General features: G+C 38.6%; 1 protein-coding gene across 41 annotated transcripts in view; it reads left to right on the forward strand.

Annotated features, from left to right (window-relative positions):
- Nucleotides 1-1,414: 1,414 nt before the first annotated feature.
- Nucleotides 1,415-15,945, forward strand: part of USP16 (ubiquitin specific peptidase 16) — a 29,034-nt gene continuing 14,503 nt past the window's right edge. Inside the window, exons 1-12 of one of the 41 annotated variants that reach the window (XM_084991874.1) lie at nt 1,415-1,553; nt 1,713-1,780; nt 2,233-2,503; nt 2,647-2,726; nt 5,175-5,276; nt 7,206-7,381; nt 10,653-10,756; nt 12,011-12,114; nt 13,350-13,537; nt 14,309-14,404; nt 14,991-15,121; nt 15,453-15,540. In XM_084991874.1, the coding sequence (XP_084848000.1) occupies nt 5,216-5,276; nt 7,206-7,381; nt 10,653-10,756; nt 12,011-12,114; nt 13,350-13,537; nt 14,309-14,404; nt 14,991-15,121; nt 15,453-15,540 (948 nt within the window). In that variant the 5' untranslated portion in view covers nt 1,415-1,553; nt 1,713-1,780; nt 2,233-2,503; nt 2,647-2,726; nt 5,175-5,215. Of the gene's footprint in view, nt 1,554-1,712; nt 2,137-2,232; nt 2,504-2,646; nt 2,727-5,174; nt 5,277-7,205; nt 7,382-10,652; nt 10,757-12,010; nt 12,115-13,349; nt 13,538-14,308; nt 14,405-14,990; nt 15,122-15,452; nt 15,541-15,945 lie in introns of those variants that run through there. The other 40 variants (XM_084991879.1, XM_084991881.1, XM_084991875.1 and 37 more) reach the window with 40 other exon arrangements.

Genomic DNA, 15,945 nt, shown 5'->3' on the forward strand with positions numbered 1-15,945 from the left:
AAAGTAAAATAAGGTGATGTGATTGGGTGGCTATGTTAACTAGGTTGCTCTTTCAATTTCTTTGTGAGAAAGTGCTTTTAAGGTATGAACAAAATTAGGGTAAGATCAAAGGGGAACAGCATTCTAGGAAGGGGAAGCAGGTGGTACAATGGCTCCAAATCTGCTTTTTGTTTTGTTTTTTCTTTTTATAGCTAAACTTGTGACATATGGAAGTTCCCAGGCTAGGGGTCAAAGTGGAGCTGCAGCTGCCAGCCTACGCCCCAGCTACACCAGATCCAAGCTACATCTGCAACTCACGTCTCAGCTTGCGGCAATGCCAGATCCTTAACCCAATGAGCGAGGCCAGGGATGGAACCTGCATCCTTATGTATATGAGTAGGGTTGGTGACCCACTAAGCCACAATGGGAACTTCTCATATGTTCTTTTATTTATTTCTATTGAAAAAATTTTTTTGGCTGCACCCATGGCATATGGAAATTCCTGGTCCAGAAATTGAATCCTTGCTATAGTGGTAACGTGAGCCACAGCAGTGACAACATGGTATCCTTAACCCACTGAGCCACACAGGAACTCCCATATCATTTTCTATTATTGTGAATTATCTGTTTATAACCGTGGCCTACTTTTCTACTGGAATCTGCATCCTTTTTCCCCTAAAGATTATTGTGTCTTCTGCATAAGACAAGGCCTAAGTTAATTTAAGTTGCTCTGCAGAAGGCTTGGCACTTACCTATTTCGAACAAATAAACAGTAATTATTTATAAATTTTACCCTCCATCAGCAAAGTTACTTCAAGACCATTTATTTAAATACTCAACTTTAGAAACTGATTGGAAAGAACTATGGAAACTGCGTGAAATTTAAATGCCGCCCCCCTCATCACATCTTCAGATGTGATATGTTTGAGTAAGGTAACAATCCACGAGACTCCAAAAGTCTGGCCACATACCCATACTTTTAGAATTTTTTTTTTTTTTTTTTTTTTTTTGTCTTTTTGCTATTTCTTTGGGCAGCTCCCACGGCATATGGAGGTTCCCAGGCTAGGGGTCTAATCAGAGCTGTAGCCACCGGCCTACGCCAGAGCCACAGCAACGCAGGATCTGAGCCGCGTCTGCAACCTACACCACAGCTCACGGCAACGCCGGATCGTTAACCCACTGAGCAAGGGCAGGGGCCGAACCCGCAACCTCATGGTTCCTAGTCGGATTCATTAACCACTGCGCCACGACGGGAACTCCTAGAATTATTTAGATAACCTCAGAGACTGACTGCCGAGCGGGGAAAACTGATTGACAGTTAGACTTCCGGGTGAGGACGCGTCCAGACTTCCGGGCGTGAGCCTCGCGCAGGCGCTGATTAAGCAGCGTCAGTGCCGCTGGATCCTGGGGCCAAAGCCACTTCCCATGATGCTGCGTACCGGAAGTTGTTGCTTTCTAGGGGTCACGCTGGCTTCGGCTCTGTCGCTCTCAATTCGTCACCAGGAGGAAGACGCAGCTGGTTGCCCAGCCCAAAGGCTCATTCGGGGATGCAGTTATGGGCTCTGTCGCCGTGGGTGAGTTCTGCCCCATAACCTCGCAGTCACCATTTGCCGGGAGCCTGAATTTCCTGCCCCGACTTCCTTCTCTTCTCGAAGGCCCTTCTTCCATAATCACGTTACCTGGCCTTGGCCCGGTACCGTGTTCTCATTGGCCTCATGTCCTGTCACTTCCAGGAGCTGGCCAATGAGTTGTCGGTGCTGGAGCCCTTCTCGACCCCGTGGACCCCGAGGTTCCCCCGTGGGTATGGAGCAGTTGGAAGGGAAGGGGAGGTGTGGCGGGTGCCGCGAGGCTAGGGGCATCCTACGGGTTGGGGCTGGGTTTGCTGCCCCGACCGTGTGGTGTTTAGTGGAAGGCAAGATCTGTCACCTAACTGATCCACTGCTCCCAGGGTAGGACAGATTATGCAAACTTGAAAGCCATGTTTTAGTCCTGCTGGCAAAAATTTACAAACGCTTGCATTTTTGTAATGGAACGGAGCAGGCTTGGGAAGACTAGGAGGGTGGAGAGGGAAGGGAACTGGATTAATGTGAAAGTCGGCAAGACCAGCTTTGATTAAATTTTGTGTGGAGTCCTGCACAGAGTAATTTGGCTAAGAAGGTAATGCTCATATAAAGACTCACCTGAAAACTTTAATAGATTTATTGATATTCAGGCTTATGGAACTGACAGTCCTCTCTTTTCACAACTCATTAGATGCCCTTTGTAGTTGTCAAAACTTTCCTGGAGCTCTTTACACATCATTGAAGCGAACCCCCTGCTGTCTTCTGCCTGCAGCAATTACAGTTCGTCTTTCAAGTTTTACTTTGGCGTCTGTGGTACTGCTGTCTTCAAAGCAGATTTATTAGTGCTGTCTTCTGTACTGCAGATTTCTTCATTCTTTACCTTTTTCTTTTTCATCGGAACTTGTGTGCTTCATTCTTATGTACCTACTTTTGCACCTTATAATCATCCTTTATGCCTCCAGGTACTATTCTCTTTTTCTATTTCTATGTAAGAAGTATTTCTTGACCAAATATATACTAACACTATGCTAGATGCTGTAGTCAATTCAGAAGTAGCGCCTAATACCATTTCTTTCTCCTAGAATTTGTTTTTTTTTTCTCCTAGAACTTTAGATTCCAGATAGAGAAATAACACACGTTCAAGTTAAAGATTAAAGAAGCAGCTCACTTTTGTATCTGATTAAGGTAAAGGATGCGTAGTGCACACTATAAATGCCTGGGAAGTTCAGTTGAGAGGTTCTTTAGAATGGCTTACCTAAGGCTCCACTGAAATGGAAATCTTGGAAGACTGGGAAAATTTGGATGGACAGAGAGAACTTCTAGCTAGGGATTAAAGGCAGAGAGGTGGGGCCAAGGTGTTTTGTAGTGGAGAATATCAAAAAGACTGGCTTGATTCTGTCTTGGAACCAAAAGATCTGCATTTCATTTCCATCTCTACCATCCTATGAGCTTGCTTTCTTTTTTTTTTTTTTTTTAATTTATTTTTCCACTTACAGCATGGGGGTGAAGTTACACTTACATGTATACATTTTTTTTCCACCCTTTGTTCTGTTGCAATATAAGTATCTAGACATAGTTCTCAATGCTACTCAGCAGGATCTCATTGTAAATCCATTCCAAGTTGTATCGGATTACCCCAAGCTCCCCATCCCTCCCACTCCCTCCCTCTCCCCCAGGCGGCCACAAGTCGGTTCTTCCCTGTGAGTTTTCATTATTTTGTTTGAGTTTCCTTCTTTAGTGAAGTGCTCCGTTTACAGGATTTTGTGAAAATTAAAGGAGATAATGTTTATGAAAAGGCTCTGAAGATCAGAAGCACTGTATAATTAAACTTTAGTGGTTCTTTGTTGAGAAGTAATGAGAGTCAGGGTTAGCAGAACATTGGGGACAATTTGTAAGGGACCATGAGTGCATAGCACAGGAGGGTGTGCTGAAAATCTGTACTTTGAATAAAGTATGATGAAAATGGAGGTGAAAACTTGAGTGCTATTTTTTCCTCTTAAAATCTACAACTCTAGATAAGATAAATCATGTTAAATTTTATTTTAGGGAGAGACAAGTACATGAAATATACTCTCATTTTATATATACCTAAAATATAAAAATATAGCAAAAGTTTGTTGCTGTGGCTGTGGTGTAGGCTGGTGCTACAGCTCCAGTTCGACCCCTAGTTCTGTATGCAGTGGGTGCAGCCCTAAAAAAAAAAAAAAAAAAAAAGACAAAAAAAATATAGCACAAGTACTGTTCTTTTGCTAGTGGTTAATTCATTTACTTTGTAAACTTGAAACCTTGTTTCATTTTATATTATCTTTGAAAAGGTTAACAATTATTTGATTTGGCATTCATTTTTCATGCACACCTTTGGAATTACCTTTAATTACACTAACCCATTAATAGCTAAAGGAGGGATACATCTAAGACTCTAAGCCAGGGAAGGATGACAGCTAAGTATCAGAATTAATTGGGAAGTATTTTTGAGAACACATGTCCCAATTCCTACTTTCCTTTTATGCCATTAGAATTTTGAAAAGCATTCTAGGTAAAATTATTATAGTCATTTAAGCAATTTTTATGCTGTTTTTCTAATGTATTTAAAATGTAACTTTTCAAAATCTCTAATATTTAAAGTTTGCTAGGAGTTCCCTTTGTGGCTCAGCAGTAACAAACCTGACTAGTATCCATGAGGATGCAGGTTCAATCCCTGGCCCTACGCAGTGGGTACAGGATCTGGTGTTGCCGTGAGCTGCAGTGTAGGTTGAAGATGCGGCTCAGATGTGGCGTTGCTGTGGCTCTGGTGTAGACCGGCAGCTGCAGGTCCTATTTGACCCCTAGCCTCCTGGGAACTTCATATGCCACAGGTGTGGCCCTAAAAAATAATAATAATAATAAAGCTAGATGGACTTATATGTACTTTCAATGTTTTTCATGTTTTTAAATTTTGAATTGTTGACCAAAGAGGTGAAGATTTGATATGAACTAGATTTGTCATAGTCTTCCAAACTGATTTTGGCAAGAATAATAATGTAAATGGTTGAGAATGTAGATGTAATCAATTTTCAGCTAACATCCATAGCAAGTCCTGGTGTGGAAAAATGCAACACTGCGTATCACAGTGTTTTATATGTGGCTTTGAAGTTATTTTGTAAGTTTTCTAACTCCTTCTCAGAGATTGTTCTCAGAATTATTTTAAATTTTCTTTGAGAAATTATCATTCTAATTGCATTACCTGCAAGAGTTAAGAAAGATAGCTTAGAAGGAAGGGAAATTATCTTACATTTCAAAGAGCCACCACTATTCCACATTTACGTAGTGAGAAGTTGAATTCCTAATAGTGTATAAAGTGCTGAGACTTTTCGAGATCTGTGTAAAAAGACATAGGTTGCCTCCTATGACCTTTGCATTTATTGTAGATTTCTTAATCTTACTAAGAATCAGCTTCTTGAGCCATGAAAAACAGAGGTAATACTCTGTCTACTTCAGAGTTCTTATGGAAAACTAGATTACATGTGTGAGTGGTTTTTATAACTTATAAAAGTATGATAGACACACAAAATGTGGTTTAGATATATTACTATCTCCTAGAGAATTGTGAAACATACTTTTTTTTTGTCAAGCTAACTTTATCTTGTCTTCTAGATTGTTATTTTGTGTCAGTAAGTAATCCATAAAGTGCCAACATGGGAAAGAAACGGACAAAGGGAAAAACTGTTCCAATTGATGATTCTTCTGAATCTTTAGGTATATTTCACCAATTAAATCTTTAATGGTTATATATTTTAATACGTAAAAATAGGATCAAAGTGTACATTATTGTTCTTTAATTTGCGTTTTAACTTCATGTTTGTGTAGACATGTCATTTAATAGTCTTTGCAACATTTTAATATGATATTTATTCCAGTGATGTAAAAGACCATGAGTGTATATTTCATAATTTATTTAGATAATCCCCTATTGTTATAAATTTAGGTAGTCTTAACTTCATTGTTATGAATGGAGTGATAGCACACATTTTTTGTAGCTAAACTCTGCACATCTGGTTATCTTCTCCTTACATATCCAAGAATTAGAGTTGCTGAATTAAATGGCATAAATATTTCAAGGCTCTTTGGATCTGTTGCCAAATTGTTCTTCAGAAATATTTCACTAGGAAGTTCCCATTGTGGCACAGCGGAAACGAATATGACCAGTATCCATGAAGATGTGGGTTCAGTCCCTGGCCTCTTTCAGTGGGTTAGGATCCGATGTTGCTGTGAGCTGTGGTATATGTAGTTCACAGACATGGCTCAGATCCCGAGTTGCCCTGGCTGTGGCGTAGGCTGGCAGCGGTAGCTCTAATTTGACCTCTACCCTGGGAGCTTCAATATGCTGCAGGTGCAGCCCTAAAAAGCAAAAAACAAACAAAAAAAAAACAGAAATGTGTTACTAATTTATAGGCCCCCTGGCAGGATAACATAATGCTCATTTCCCTGAACCCTTATTAACACAGGTTAGCATCATTTGTAAAAAATCTTTGCTGATTTGCTAGTTGAAAAAGTATTTTCTTTTTTCAGGTTGTGTTTTTTTGGCTACTTGCTAGGATTTAGTAGTTTTTCACGTGATCTTATTTGCAGTTGTATTTTTTTGGTGCAAGGTCGTTGGACATAAAGCTGATTGTGCCACTTGATGAGTTTCTAAACCTCTAGGGGCCCTGAAAATACTGAAGCTCTTTAGAATGGCTTGCAAAGCCTGATACTGATCTGACCCTAGTGGGTTTTCATTCTCAAGTCCAGCTGCTCCTTTTTACACGTGTGACTGCCATTCTGAGCAGACAGCATGCACTTTTACATTTATATCTTCATTCCTTTGATTGCAGGATGTAGCCTCTTCCGATTGTTTTTTACTCCATGAGGTCATAGTTTAAACTATGAGCTTGAAATAAAGAAGACTTGAGTCCAAATTCCAGCATAACCACTCAGTAGCTCTGTGACCTCAAGCAATAAATTTGAGTTTTTTTCTCATCTGTCATTGGGATAGTAGTGTCTTCCTTCGAGGGTAGTTGTACAGAGTAAATGAGATACTGTGTGCAAACATTTAGTACAGTTTCTGGCTTGTGGTTAAGTGCTTAAACAATATGATAAATTTTTATTTCTGAAAATATCTTCCAAGATTATACAGACATTGCCTCCCTTGTGAAACTTTCATTGACATTAGCCTTCTTTTGGGCTACAATAGTATGTTTTGGAGATTTTTGTACATTTATTTACTTATTTGCCTCTCCTGCCAGCATGGAGCTGCTCAAAGAAAGAGCTGTGAGTTGGTCACTTTTAGGTTTCCGGGCATCTACCGCAGTGCCAGGCCTGCGCTGGCTGTGCTATTGACTATTGTTGAATGAGGGACCTTCCCTACAGACATTTTAAAATAAAAGAGAATAATGCATGTGATAAAGAAATTGAAGTGAATTTGGGGTGGTGGTGGTTATATGGAGGACTTCAAAATTTGTATAAAATCACTTTCTTACATAATCTCATAATCAAATATCAAACAAAAATGTAAGGTTTTGGGTTATCTAACAATTTGTTTATAGAGTAAATTCATTTTTGAAGTTCAAATCAAGTGTGTAAGTTTTGAGATTAACTGAAGAAAGTCATATTTTACCTCATGTCCTCCTTTATTATTTGTTTTAATAGAACCCACGTGCAGACACATTAGAAAAGGACTGGAACAAGGTAATTTGAAAAAGGCTTTGGTGAATGTGGAATGGAACATTTGCCAAGATTGTAAGACGGACAATAAAGTAAAAGATAAATCTGAAGAAGAAACAGAAAATCCTTCAATTTGGCTTTGTCTTAAATGTGGCCATCAGGTATGCTTAGATTTTGATTCATGTGGGGTTTTATTAAACTCTTTGAACTTATTTTAGAAGGTATTACCTAAAAGCACGGTATGGGTAACCAGAATGTTAGCTAGCATATGTCATGTTCTCTGGGGAACAGATTCTGATATTGAAATTTGTGTGTAGGTGGTTTATTGGGGAGTGTTCTCAGATACTGTGCCAGAAAAACAGTGAGGGAGCAGGGAGGTAATATGTGTGCAAAGAGGCAGTGCTACGGGGCCTCAGCTGATCCCAGAATGAACTCTGCCCTTCAGAGAGGTCCTGAATTGAGGCAAGGGGCCAGACTTTTGTGCTTGTGCCTGGATCAGTTATTGGATGTGGGCTCCCCCTGGGGATGGGAACTGATCTTGGGCAAGGTAGCTTCTTTCCACTGAGGATAGTTCCTGGGGATGGACAGCTGTGAACTGTCACCAAGCCACAATCCTGGCAGCTGGGGAAATGAATGCCTTGGGAGTGGAAGATCTCTGGGTGGCAGAACAGCTTACAGGTATTACCATGGAACTGAATGTCAGGAGGGCCTCTTAGTCAGCCTTGGTGGTAGGTTCAGTTTATATATTAGGGAACTGGGCTACCAGGCAGTAGTAACATTTTATAAAACTGTAATATAATATTACAACCAAGATACCAACATTGACACAATCCATCAGTTGTAATCAGGTCTCCTCAGTTTTACTTCTCTTTGTGTGTGTATATGTGTGTTGTACATGTGTGTTTGTGTATATTAAGTTCTGTACAGTTTGTCATCTGTGTGGATTCATGTATCCACAAACAGTCAAGGTATTGAATAGTTCCACCATCACATGGATCTCTTGTGTTGCCTTTGTAAAATCATATCACTTCTCTACTGCCGTCCCTCCCTTCTAGCCCCTAGCAAGCACTGATCTGTTCTCTATTTCTAAAATTTTGTCATTTCAAAAATGTATCAGTGGATCATGTAGTATACAACATTTGGACATTGGCTTTTTTCACTCAGCATAATCATCTGAAGGTTCCTCATGTCGTATGTATCAATAGTTTGTTCTTTTTTATTGCTGAGTAGTATTCCATGGTGTGGCTGTACTGATTCTTTTTTTTTTTTTTAGGACTGCACCCACGGCATGTGGAGGTTCCCAGGCTAGGGGTTGAATCAGAGCTACAGCTGCCAGCCTACGCCACAGCCACAGCAATTCAGGATCCGAGCCTTGTCTGTGACCTACACCACGGCTCACGGCAATGCCAGATCCTTAACCCACTGACTGAGGCCACGGATCCCTGTGTCCTCGTGGATCCTAGTCAGATTAGTTTCTGCTGAGCCATGATGGGAACTGCACAATATTTTATTTTAACCGTTTGATAGATGATGTCTCATTGTGGTCAGACAGTTTTAGGTATTAGCAAAGAACATATTTATTGTTCATTTGTATTTGAAAAGCTTTCATTGAATCTCTTAAATACATATGGTGAGCATGAATATATTTTGCTACTTCAAATGTTCCACAATACATTTCCAATTAAAAATTTTATTTATTTTGCTGTGTATTTTTTTAATTCCTAAGGGTAAGATAATGTCAATATTAACCTTTAACTTTAATCCTATAGTTATCTTTTGCACTGTTAGCAAGGGATTCTCAACTGTTGTCTTAAAATAACTCATCTTGTTTTTAGGTTTCAGATGATCTCAAATGGTGTTATAATTTTCAAAATTAATATCAAATTTTATTTATTTTAGAATTAAATGTTGAGTGAGATAAATTAAATCAGTAGGTTTATGTCATAGTTAAGACATAGATTAGAAGCCATTGATAAGTTTTTCCCCTACAAAGTGTATTTTTAGGAGCTATAGTAGAAACAGGACCACTTATTGTAATGCCATCCAAGGGAGTTGGAGGCCTGGTTCAGGTAGATACACAGTAAAGATGTATTTCTTAGCAGTGATTTAATCATCTGGTTAGACAGTCTGATCATGTTCCTTTATGAATATGCTTATGCATCTTATAGGTAAAGATCTCCCATTTACTTGTTCAATTAATACTTGTTGATGTTCATTTTGCTAGTTTTTTGGTAATAGATTGATTCTGTTTTTCATGCCTTCAAGAATTACAGTCAAGGGGAGAAAGGATATCAGCATTAACAACTTTAACATAAGATAGAAAATAAGGAATGCCACCGGGAATTTATGGCATATTTGGTAGGAGTTTGTTGATAGGAAGAATACAGCATTTTCTCATGAGAGGATAAGCATAGGCTTCTGAGAGGAAGTGGCCTTTGAGCAAGATCCTAAAGACTAGGTGAGATTTGATCAGTGGCAGAACTGTAAAGGATTTCATGACAGGAGTTCCCATTGTGGCTCAGCGGGTTAAGAACCCGACTAGTATCCATGAGGATGCGTGTTTGATCCCTGGCATCTCAGTGGGTTCAGGATCCGATGTTGTCACATGTTGTGGCATAGGTTGCAGATGTGTTCAGATCTGGTGTTGCTGTGGTGTGGGCTGGCAGCTACAGCTCCATCTGGGAACTTCCATGTGCCTCATGTGTGGCCCTGGAAAAAAAAAAAAAAAAGAACTTCAAGACAAATGAAATAATGTGAAAAAAATTGTATTGTGGAAGTGCTGAGTGTTTTTAGATGGTAGACGATATTCAAATAGGAGCATGTGGGAGCTAACCCTGGAAAGGTGGATTGGAGTCAGAGAGTATTGGGTGTATTGAGTAAGAGTTTAAGAATAATTCATCACTTTTGAATTGACTATATTAACAAAGCTTTGTTTTAGGAGTATTAAACTGAGAAAATGTGTATATGAAGAAATGTTGGGGAGTTCCCTCTTGGCTCAGTGAAGTTAAAAGATCTGGTGTTGTCCCTGCTGTGTCTGGGGTGTGATCCTTGGCCCAGGAACTTCTGCATGCTGCAGACATGGCCAAAAAAATTTAAAAAAGAAAGATTAAAGTTAGGAAAACATTTAGAAAGGTGTTACGGGGTCCAAACTAAATCTAGTGAATGACTGCATTAGCCTGGCTTAGTTGGGACTGAAAAGGGCAAGTTGGCACAGAAGAGCACTTGTCGTGCAGGGTTTTCGAAATACCTTCTTCCTTAGATGTCCTCATTGCCTATTCTTTTTAAGTTTTAACAATCTCTCTAGAGTCTAAAGTTTTATTTTCAAAATTGTAAGAATGGCAGAATCTCTTGAGCCACTTTGTTTATTGTAGATCATGAATTCTCTCCTGGTGAATGTTTGTGCCTTTGAGGTTTATGATTATGGTTTTCTAGGGCTGTGGCAGAGATTCTCAGGAGCAGCATGCCTTGAAGCACTACATGACACCAAGATCTGAACCTCATTGCCTGGTTCTTAGTTTGGACAACTGGAGTGTATGGTGAGTTTCAACTCCTGTGCCCACTTACTGGAAATTATTTGAAATATTGGAGAATGGAGGTGTTTGAAATGTTGAAGGAGCAAGGAAGTTAAAATTTTTGTAGTATTGGTTTAAGTGTGTTCAGAAGGCTAGAGAATGTGATGAGAAGTACTGTATAAACACAAAAACTGTAGCATGTAAAAGACTTAAGAATTCTCACCCCTTTTTTTCTTGCTTGTGGTATTATAGAGCATTGGTAGATTGTTTTTAGTTTAAAAATTGAGGGAGTTCCCGTCGTGGCGCAGTGGTTAACGAATCCGACTAGGAACCATGAGGTTGCGGGTTTGGTCCCTACCCTTGCTCAGTGGGTTAAGGATCCGGCGTTGCCGTGAGCTGTGGTGTAGGTTGCAGACGCGGCTCGGATCCCGCGTTGTTGTGGCCCTGGCGTAGGCCGGTGGCTATAGCTCCGATTAGACCCCTAGCCTGGGAACCTCCATATGCCATGGGAGCGGCCCCAAAGAAATAGCAAAAAAGACAAAAAAAAAAAAAAAAAAAAAAAAAAGTAAGCTGTAGGAAAATGTGTACAGTATGCTCTAATTTTGGCTTTGATAAAAGAGGGCTATTCCTCCATATGCATGCCTGTATATGCATGTATGTTTTTTTAAGGAAAACTCTCAGTAGCATTTTGGAAGTAAAAATGATATAAACCATCTAAAGAGAAAGAACACTTTATATATTGGCAGAGGAATCAATCTATGCATCAATAAATTGTGATTAATTAAATTAAAAAAAAACCCATGCATTTGAACTACAAAAAATAAATAAATAAATTGTGAAAAAAAAATTGGGACACTAAGTACAAATTGCAGAAAAGCTGAGAATATGGTAAGTTTTGGCAATAAATCTGCATGAAAATGTCAGGCTGGCGTTTCCTGTTTTTTAATATCATTCAAATATAGTTTTACATCTTTAAAAACCAGTGTTAACATAATAATAAAAATCTTTTGACTTTAATGGTTAAAAATAGCCATTTCAGTAAAATGTTTGGAGTTTTTTCACAGTATTTATAGATAGTCATAATTGAAGCTAACCTTACCTAACAGTACACCAGTCTTAATATGTGTAGGCCTTCAAGAGAACATGACATTTTTGTTTTTAGCATCTTTAGTAGAGTAATTTGAGGGTTACACACTTTGAGGTCCATGAATTAAAATGTGTTCCCCCTTGTGGTTGTCAGTTGGTTACTTTTCTTCTCTGGGATCTTTTGGGACACAGGTGTTACCTATGTGATGATGAGGTCCAGTATTGTAATTCAAACCGATTGGGTCAGGTGGTTGACTATGTTAGAAAACAAGCTGGTATTACAGCTCCAAAATCAGGTAAAATAACTTGTTTCTTAATATATACTGTAATGTTGACTTATATAATCTGCTGATACTTAGATAAGTATTCTGGAGCATTACATATAGCTGAATAATATTATTTATGATTGATTTCAAACTATGAAACTGTTTTTGGTTAAAAATGTGAAACAGTGAGAATGTAGATAATTATAAGGAGTTAGAATTAGACAGGAACCTGAGGAATAAGGTATGTGATGAGGAGTTTGGACTAAGTAATGGGCAGTAGCATCCTTTTCCCATACCCTGGCACAGGGGCCTAAGGAAGACCTGTCTTATAATGAATTTATTTGTTACATTGGATGATGTAAACATAAGCGCTTGTTACTTCTTCAAAGGCCTGATACTTCTTAAGTTTTTTTTTTTTCATTCATAATTTTACTATGTTGGTTTTCATCATTACATGCTTTAAAAGCTTGTTTAGATTTTTTTCTGTCACAGAAGTATCGTTTGCAGAGCCAGAGCCAGAACTGTTTGTTCCTAACTCCAGGTTGTTGGGCGTTTTTTGTTGTTGTTGTTAATTAAAGTATGGTTGATGTACAGTGTTGTGCACGTTGGCTTTTTTTTTTTTTTTTTTTTTTGGTCTTTCTAGGGCCGTACCCACGGCATATGGTGGTTCCCAGGCTAAGGGTCTAATCGGAGCTACAGCTGCCCCGCCTACTCCAGAGCCACAGCAACGCCAGATCCGAGCCACATCTGTGACCTACACCACAGCTCATGGCAACGCCGGATCCTTAATCCACTGAACAAGGCCAGGGATCAAACCCAAGACCGCATGATTCCTAGTTGCATTTGTTTCCGTTGCGCCACAACGGGAATTCCCGCAAGTTGGTTTTTGACTCTTGAACTTCATTTAAAAATTTCATGTCCGCATTCTTTTCTTAATTGCTTTATACTCTGATTTCACAGGGTAAAATATGCTCATTTGTAAAACCATATGTGGTAAAAAAAAAAAAAGGGGGTTTATATTGAAGCATATAACATTTGTTTCAATTGTCAAAGTAATACTTAAGTCAGTTCCGAACATTTTTTGTTAATTGGTGTTCCCTCTTGATGATAATTTACTTACAAGAAAACACCGAAAATCAAATAGATGGCAAATCATGCTATTGGGTAAAATTCACAAGTTCTGGTCCCAAGTATAACTTTGCCTTTGGTATGGCTTTATTACACATTTTGCTATGTCTTTTCTTTTTCTTTTTTTTTCCAAAAAGCAGCCAAAGATAATGGTAATATTGAACTTGAAAATAAAAAACTGGAAAAAGAAAGTAAAAATGAGCAAGAGAGAGAAAAAAAAGAAAACAAGGCTAAAGAAAATCCTTCCATGAATTCTGCTTCCCAAATAACTGTGAAAGGACTCAGTAACTTGGGAAATACATGTTTCTTCAATGCAGTTATGCAGGTGCCAAACTTAACTTTTCCCCCTTTAAAAAAATTTGATGTTTCCCTCATAGGTGTTTTGTTTTTTTGTTTTTTTGGCTGCCCCACAGCATATGGAGTTTCCAGGCCAGGGGTCAGATCCGAGGTGCAGTTGTGACCTAAGCCACAGCTGTGGCAACACTGGATCCTTAACCCAGGGCTGTGCTGGGCTGGGGATTGAATCCATATCCCAGTGCTCCCAAGATGCCTCTGATCCTATTGCACCACAGCCTGAACTCCTAGGGTGTTTTTACTTACTTGCTACTTATAATGTTGAGCTTCTCCCTCCTGAGTAGTTTGTTTCTATGTTTCCAAAGAAAATTCCAGGGAATGATTACTTTGCATGATAGTAAGACCCTGTGCTAAGCGCTGGGGTGCAGTAGGGTTCAAAACAAACACTGCCCCTTCTTTCATAGAACTTTCACTTGGGAAGCACAGGAGAACTGAGTACAGAAAGAAGTACTTTAGTTACAAGTGGTGGTAAGAGGTGGTGCTGGTAGGGTAGCCCCTTCATATTCGGTGGCTGGGAGAATGCCTTCTGAGGTGACAAGTAAGCCCAGAACTGAAGTACTGATGAGCCACATAGAGTGGTGAGAAGAGCGTGATGTTACTTTTTGTTTCCCAAGATAGGCACAATAAGAGTTGCAGTGTCTTTAGTGATTTTCTGTTTGGATAGAATAGACACTTGAAAAGCATTTGAATGAACTGATTTGCCTCTAAATATTTCCCTTTTCTTTTCTATGCTGTATTCCAGAATTTGTCACAGACCCCAGTGCTTAGAGAATTACTAAAAGAAGTAAAAATGTCTGGAACAATTGTAAAAATTGAACCACCTGATTTGGCCCTAACAGTATGTACTTTAAAATTTTCTTCTATAGTCAGTACTTTTCTTCTCTCAGCATCCACATTTTATATTATTTTTAAGAATTGATGTTCATTTTCACCTTTTTTGTTTGTTTTGTTTCAAGCTACCAAGTGAAAGATTTTCAGGCTAAATTATAAGGGGTCTTTACATTGATTTGCTCTGTGTAGGCCGTCTTCTGCTGGTGCTGAGTGTTTGGCTTCCTTCTTGGAAATGCTGTTAGTATTTGTAAAGCCCTAGGCATGCGATATTACTTTTAACGTCTTACGGTGACTTAAATGCTGTGTAGCTAAGTTAATTTTACCTTATCCACTTTTATTATTTACATTTTGCTTTGGCTCTTTCAGTTCTTAGGTAGTAAGTTCCCGATTATCTAAAACTAAGAGTAGAACTGCATTCTTTGTCAAACTGTCCGTGACCAGAAACTTTCTCCATCTTTTGATGTACATGTTGAACTTTTATTTGGGACAGCTCTGTTAGGAACATTGGCAATATAAGTTGACCAGTTACATTTTGATAAAGTAAATGATTCCGAAATTTCACTGAAGAAAGTAATTTTTATTCCCGTATTCAGGAACCCTTAGAAATAAACCTTGAGCCTCCAGGCCCTCTTACTTTAGCCATGAGCCAGTTTCTTAATGAGATGCAAGAGACCAAAAAGGGAATCGTGACACCTAGAGAACTCTTTTCTCAGGTCTGTAAAAAGTGAGTATCTGCTTTGATTCTGCTTTCATTGCATAAGTAAGATGCTGGGAAATAATACAAAGAAAGTTAGTAGCATTAGAGTCAATTCAGTAGATGCATTAAAGCATGCTTTATTTCATTTGGATTAAGAAAATACATACTTTATGTGAAAATTAAATCTGCCAGTGATGTTGGACTAAACAGATTTTGAGAAACTAGAGCAAGATTTGGGATATGGCCCTGAGATTTTATAAAAATAGTCTCTTTCATATTTTAGTAGACTCAACCGTTGTTTTTCTTTTTCCTTTTCTTTTCCTTTTTTTTTTTTTTTTTTTTTTTTTTTTTTCTGTAGAGCAGTGCGTTTTAAAGGCTATCAGCAGCAAGACAGCCAGGAGCTGCTTCGATATTTATTGGATGGAATGAGAGCAGAAGAACATCAAGTTAGCATATTTTGACAAGTGTATTTTATAGTCTCATCTTCATTAACTTGTCTGTCATTTGATGTCTTAAGGGTTTTAGAGTAATGAAAACTAGTTATTGAGATTATCATATTACAGTGTTTTTCTCCTTTATCAGCCTTTCAACCAGTATATTTTAATTATTGGAATGAATGGAGGAAATTAGTAATGAGTCTCCTTTTCAATTTGCTTGATGTTTACAGCATTATTCTTTAAGGGTTCTCTTCTACCAGTCTATCCCGGGAGAGCTACAAAGTACTGGAAAATGTTTCTCCTTGAACAATTCCCAGTTGCAGTGCACCCTTACTCTTATTCTGAGTGTGGTTTAACACTGCTTTTTGACTCTAGGAAGGTTTTTTTGTATTATTATTTTGTAAGAGTCAGGGA

This window comes from Sus scrofa, chromosome 13, assembly GCF_054392235.1.
Source record: "Sus scrofa isolate SSC_HxYL_T2T_F1_AM1 chromosome 13, Sscrofa_HxYL_maternal_Yorkshire_Landrace_v2.0, whole genome shotgun sequence".
Classification (NCBI taxonomy): domain Eukaryota; kingdom Metazoa; phylum Chordata; class Mammalia; order Artiodactyla; family Suidae; genus Sus; species Sus scrofa.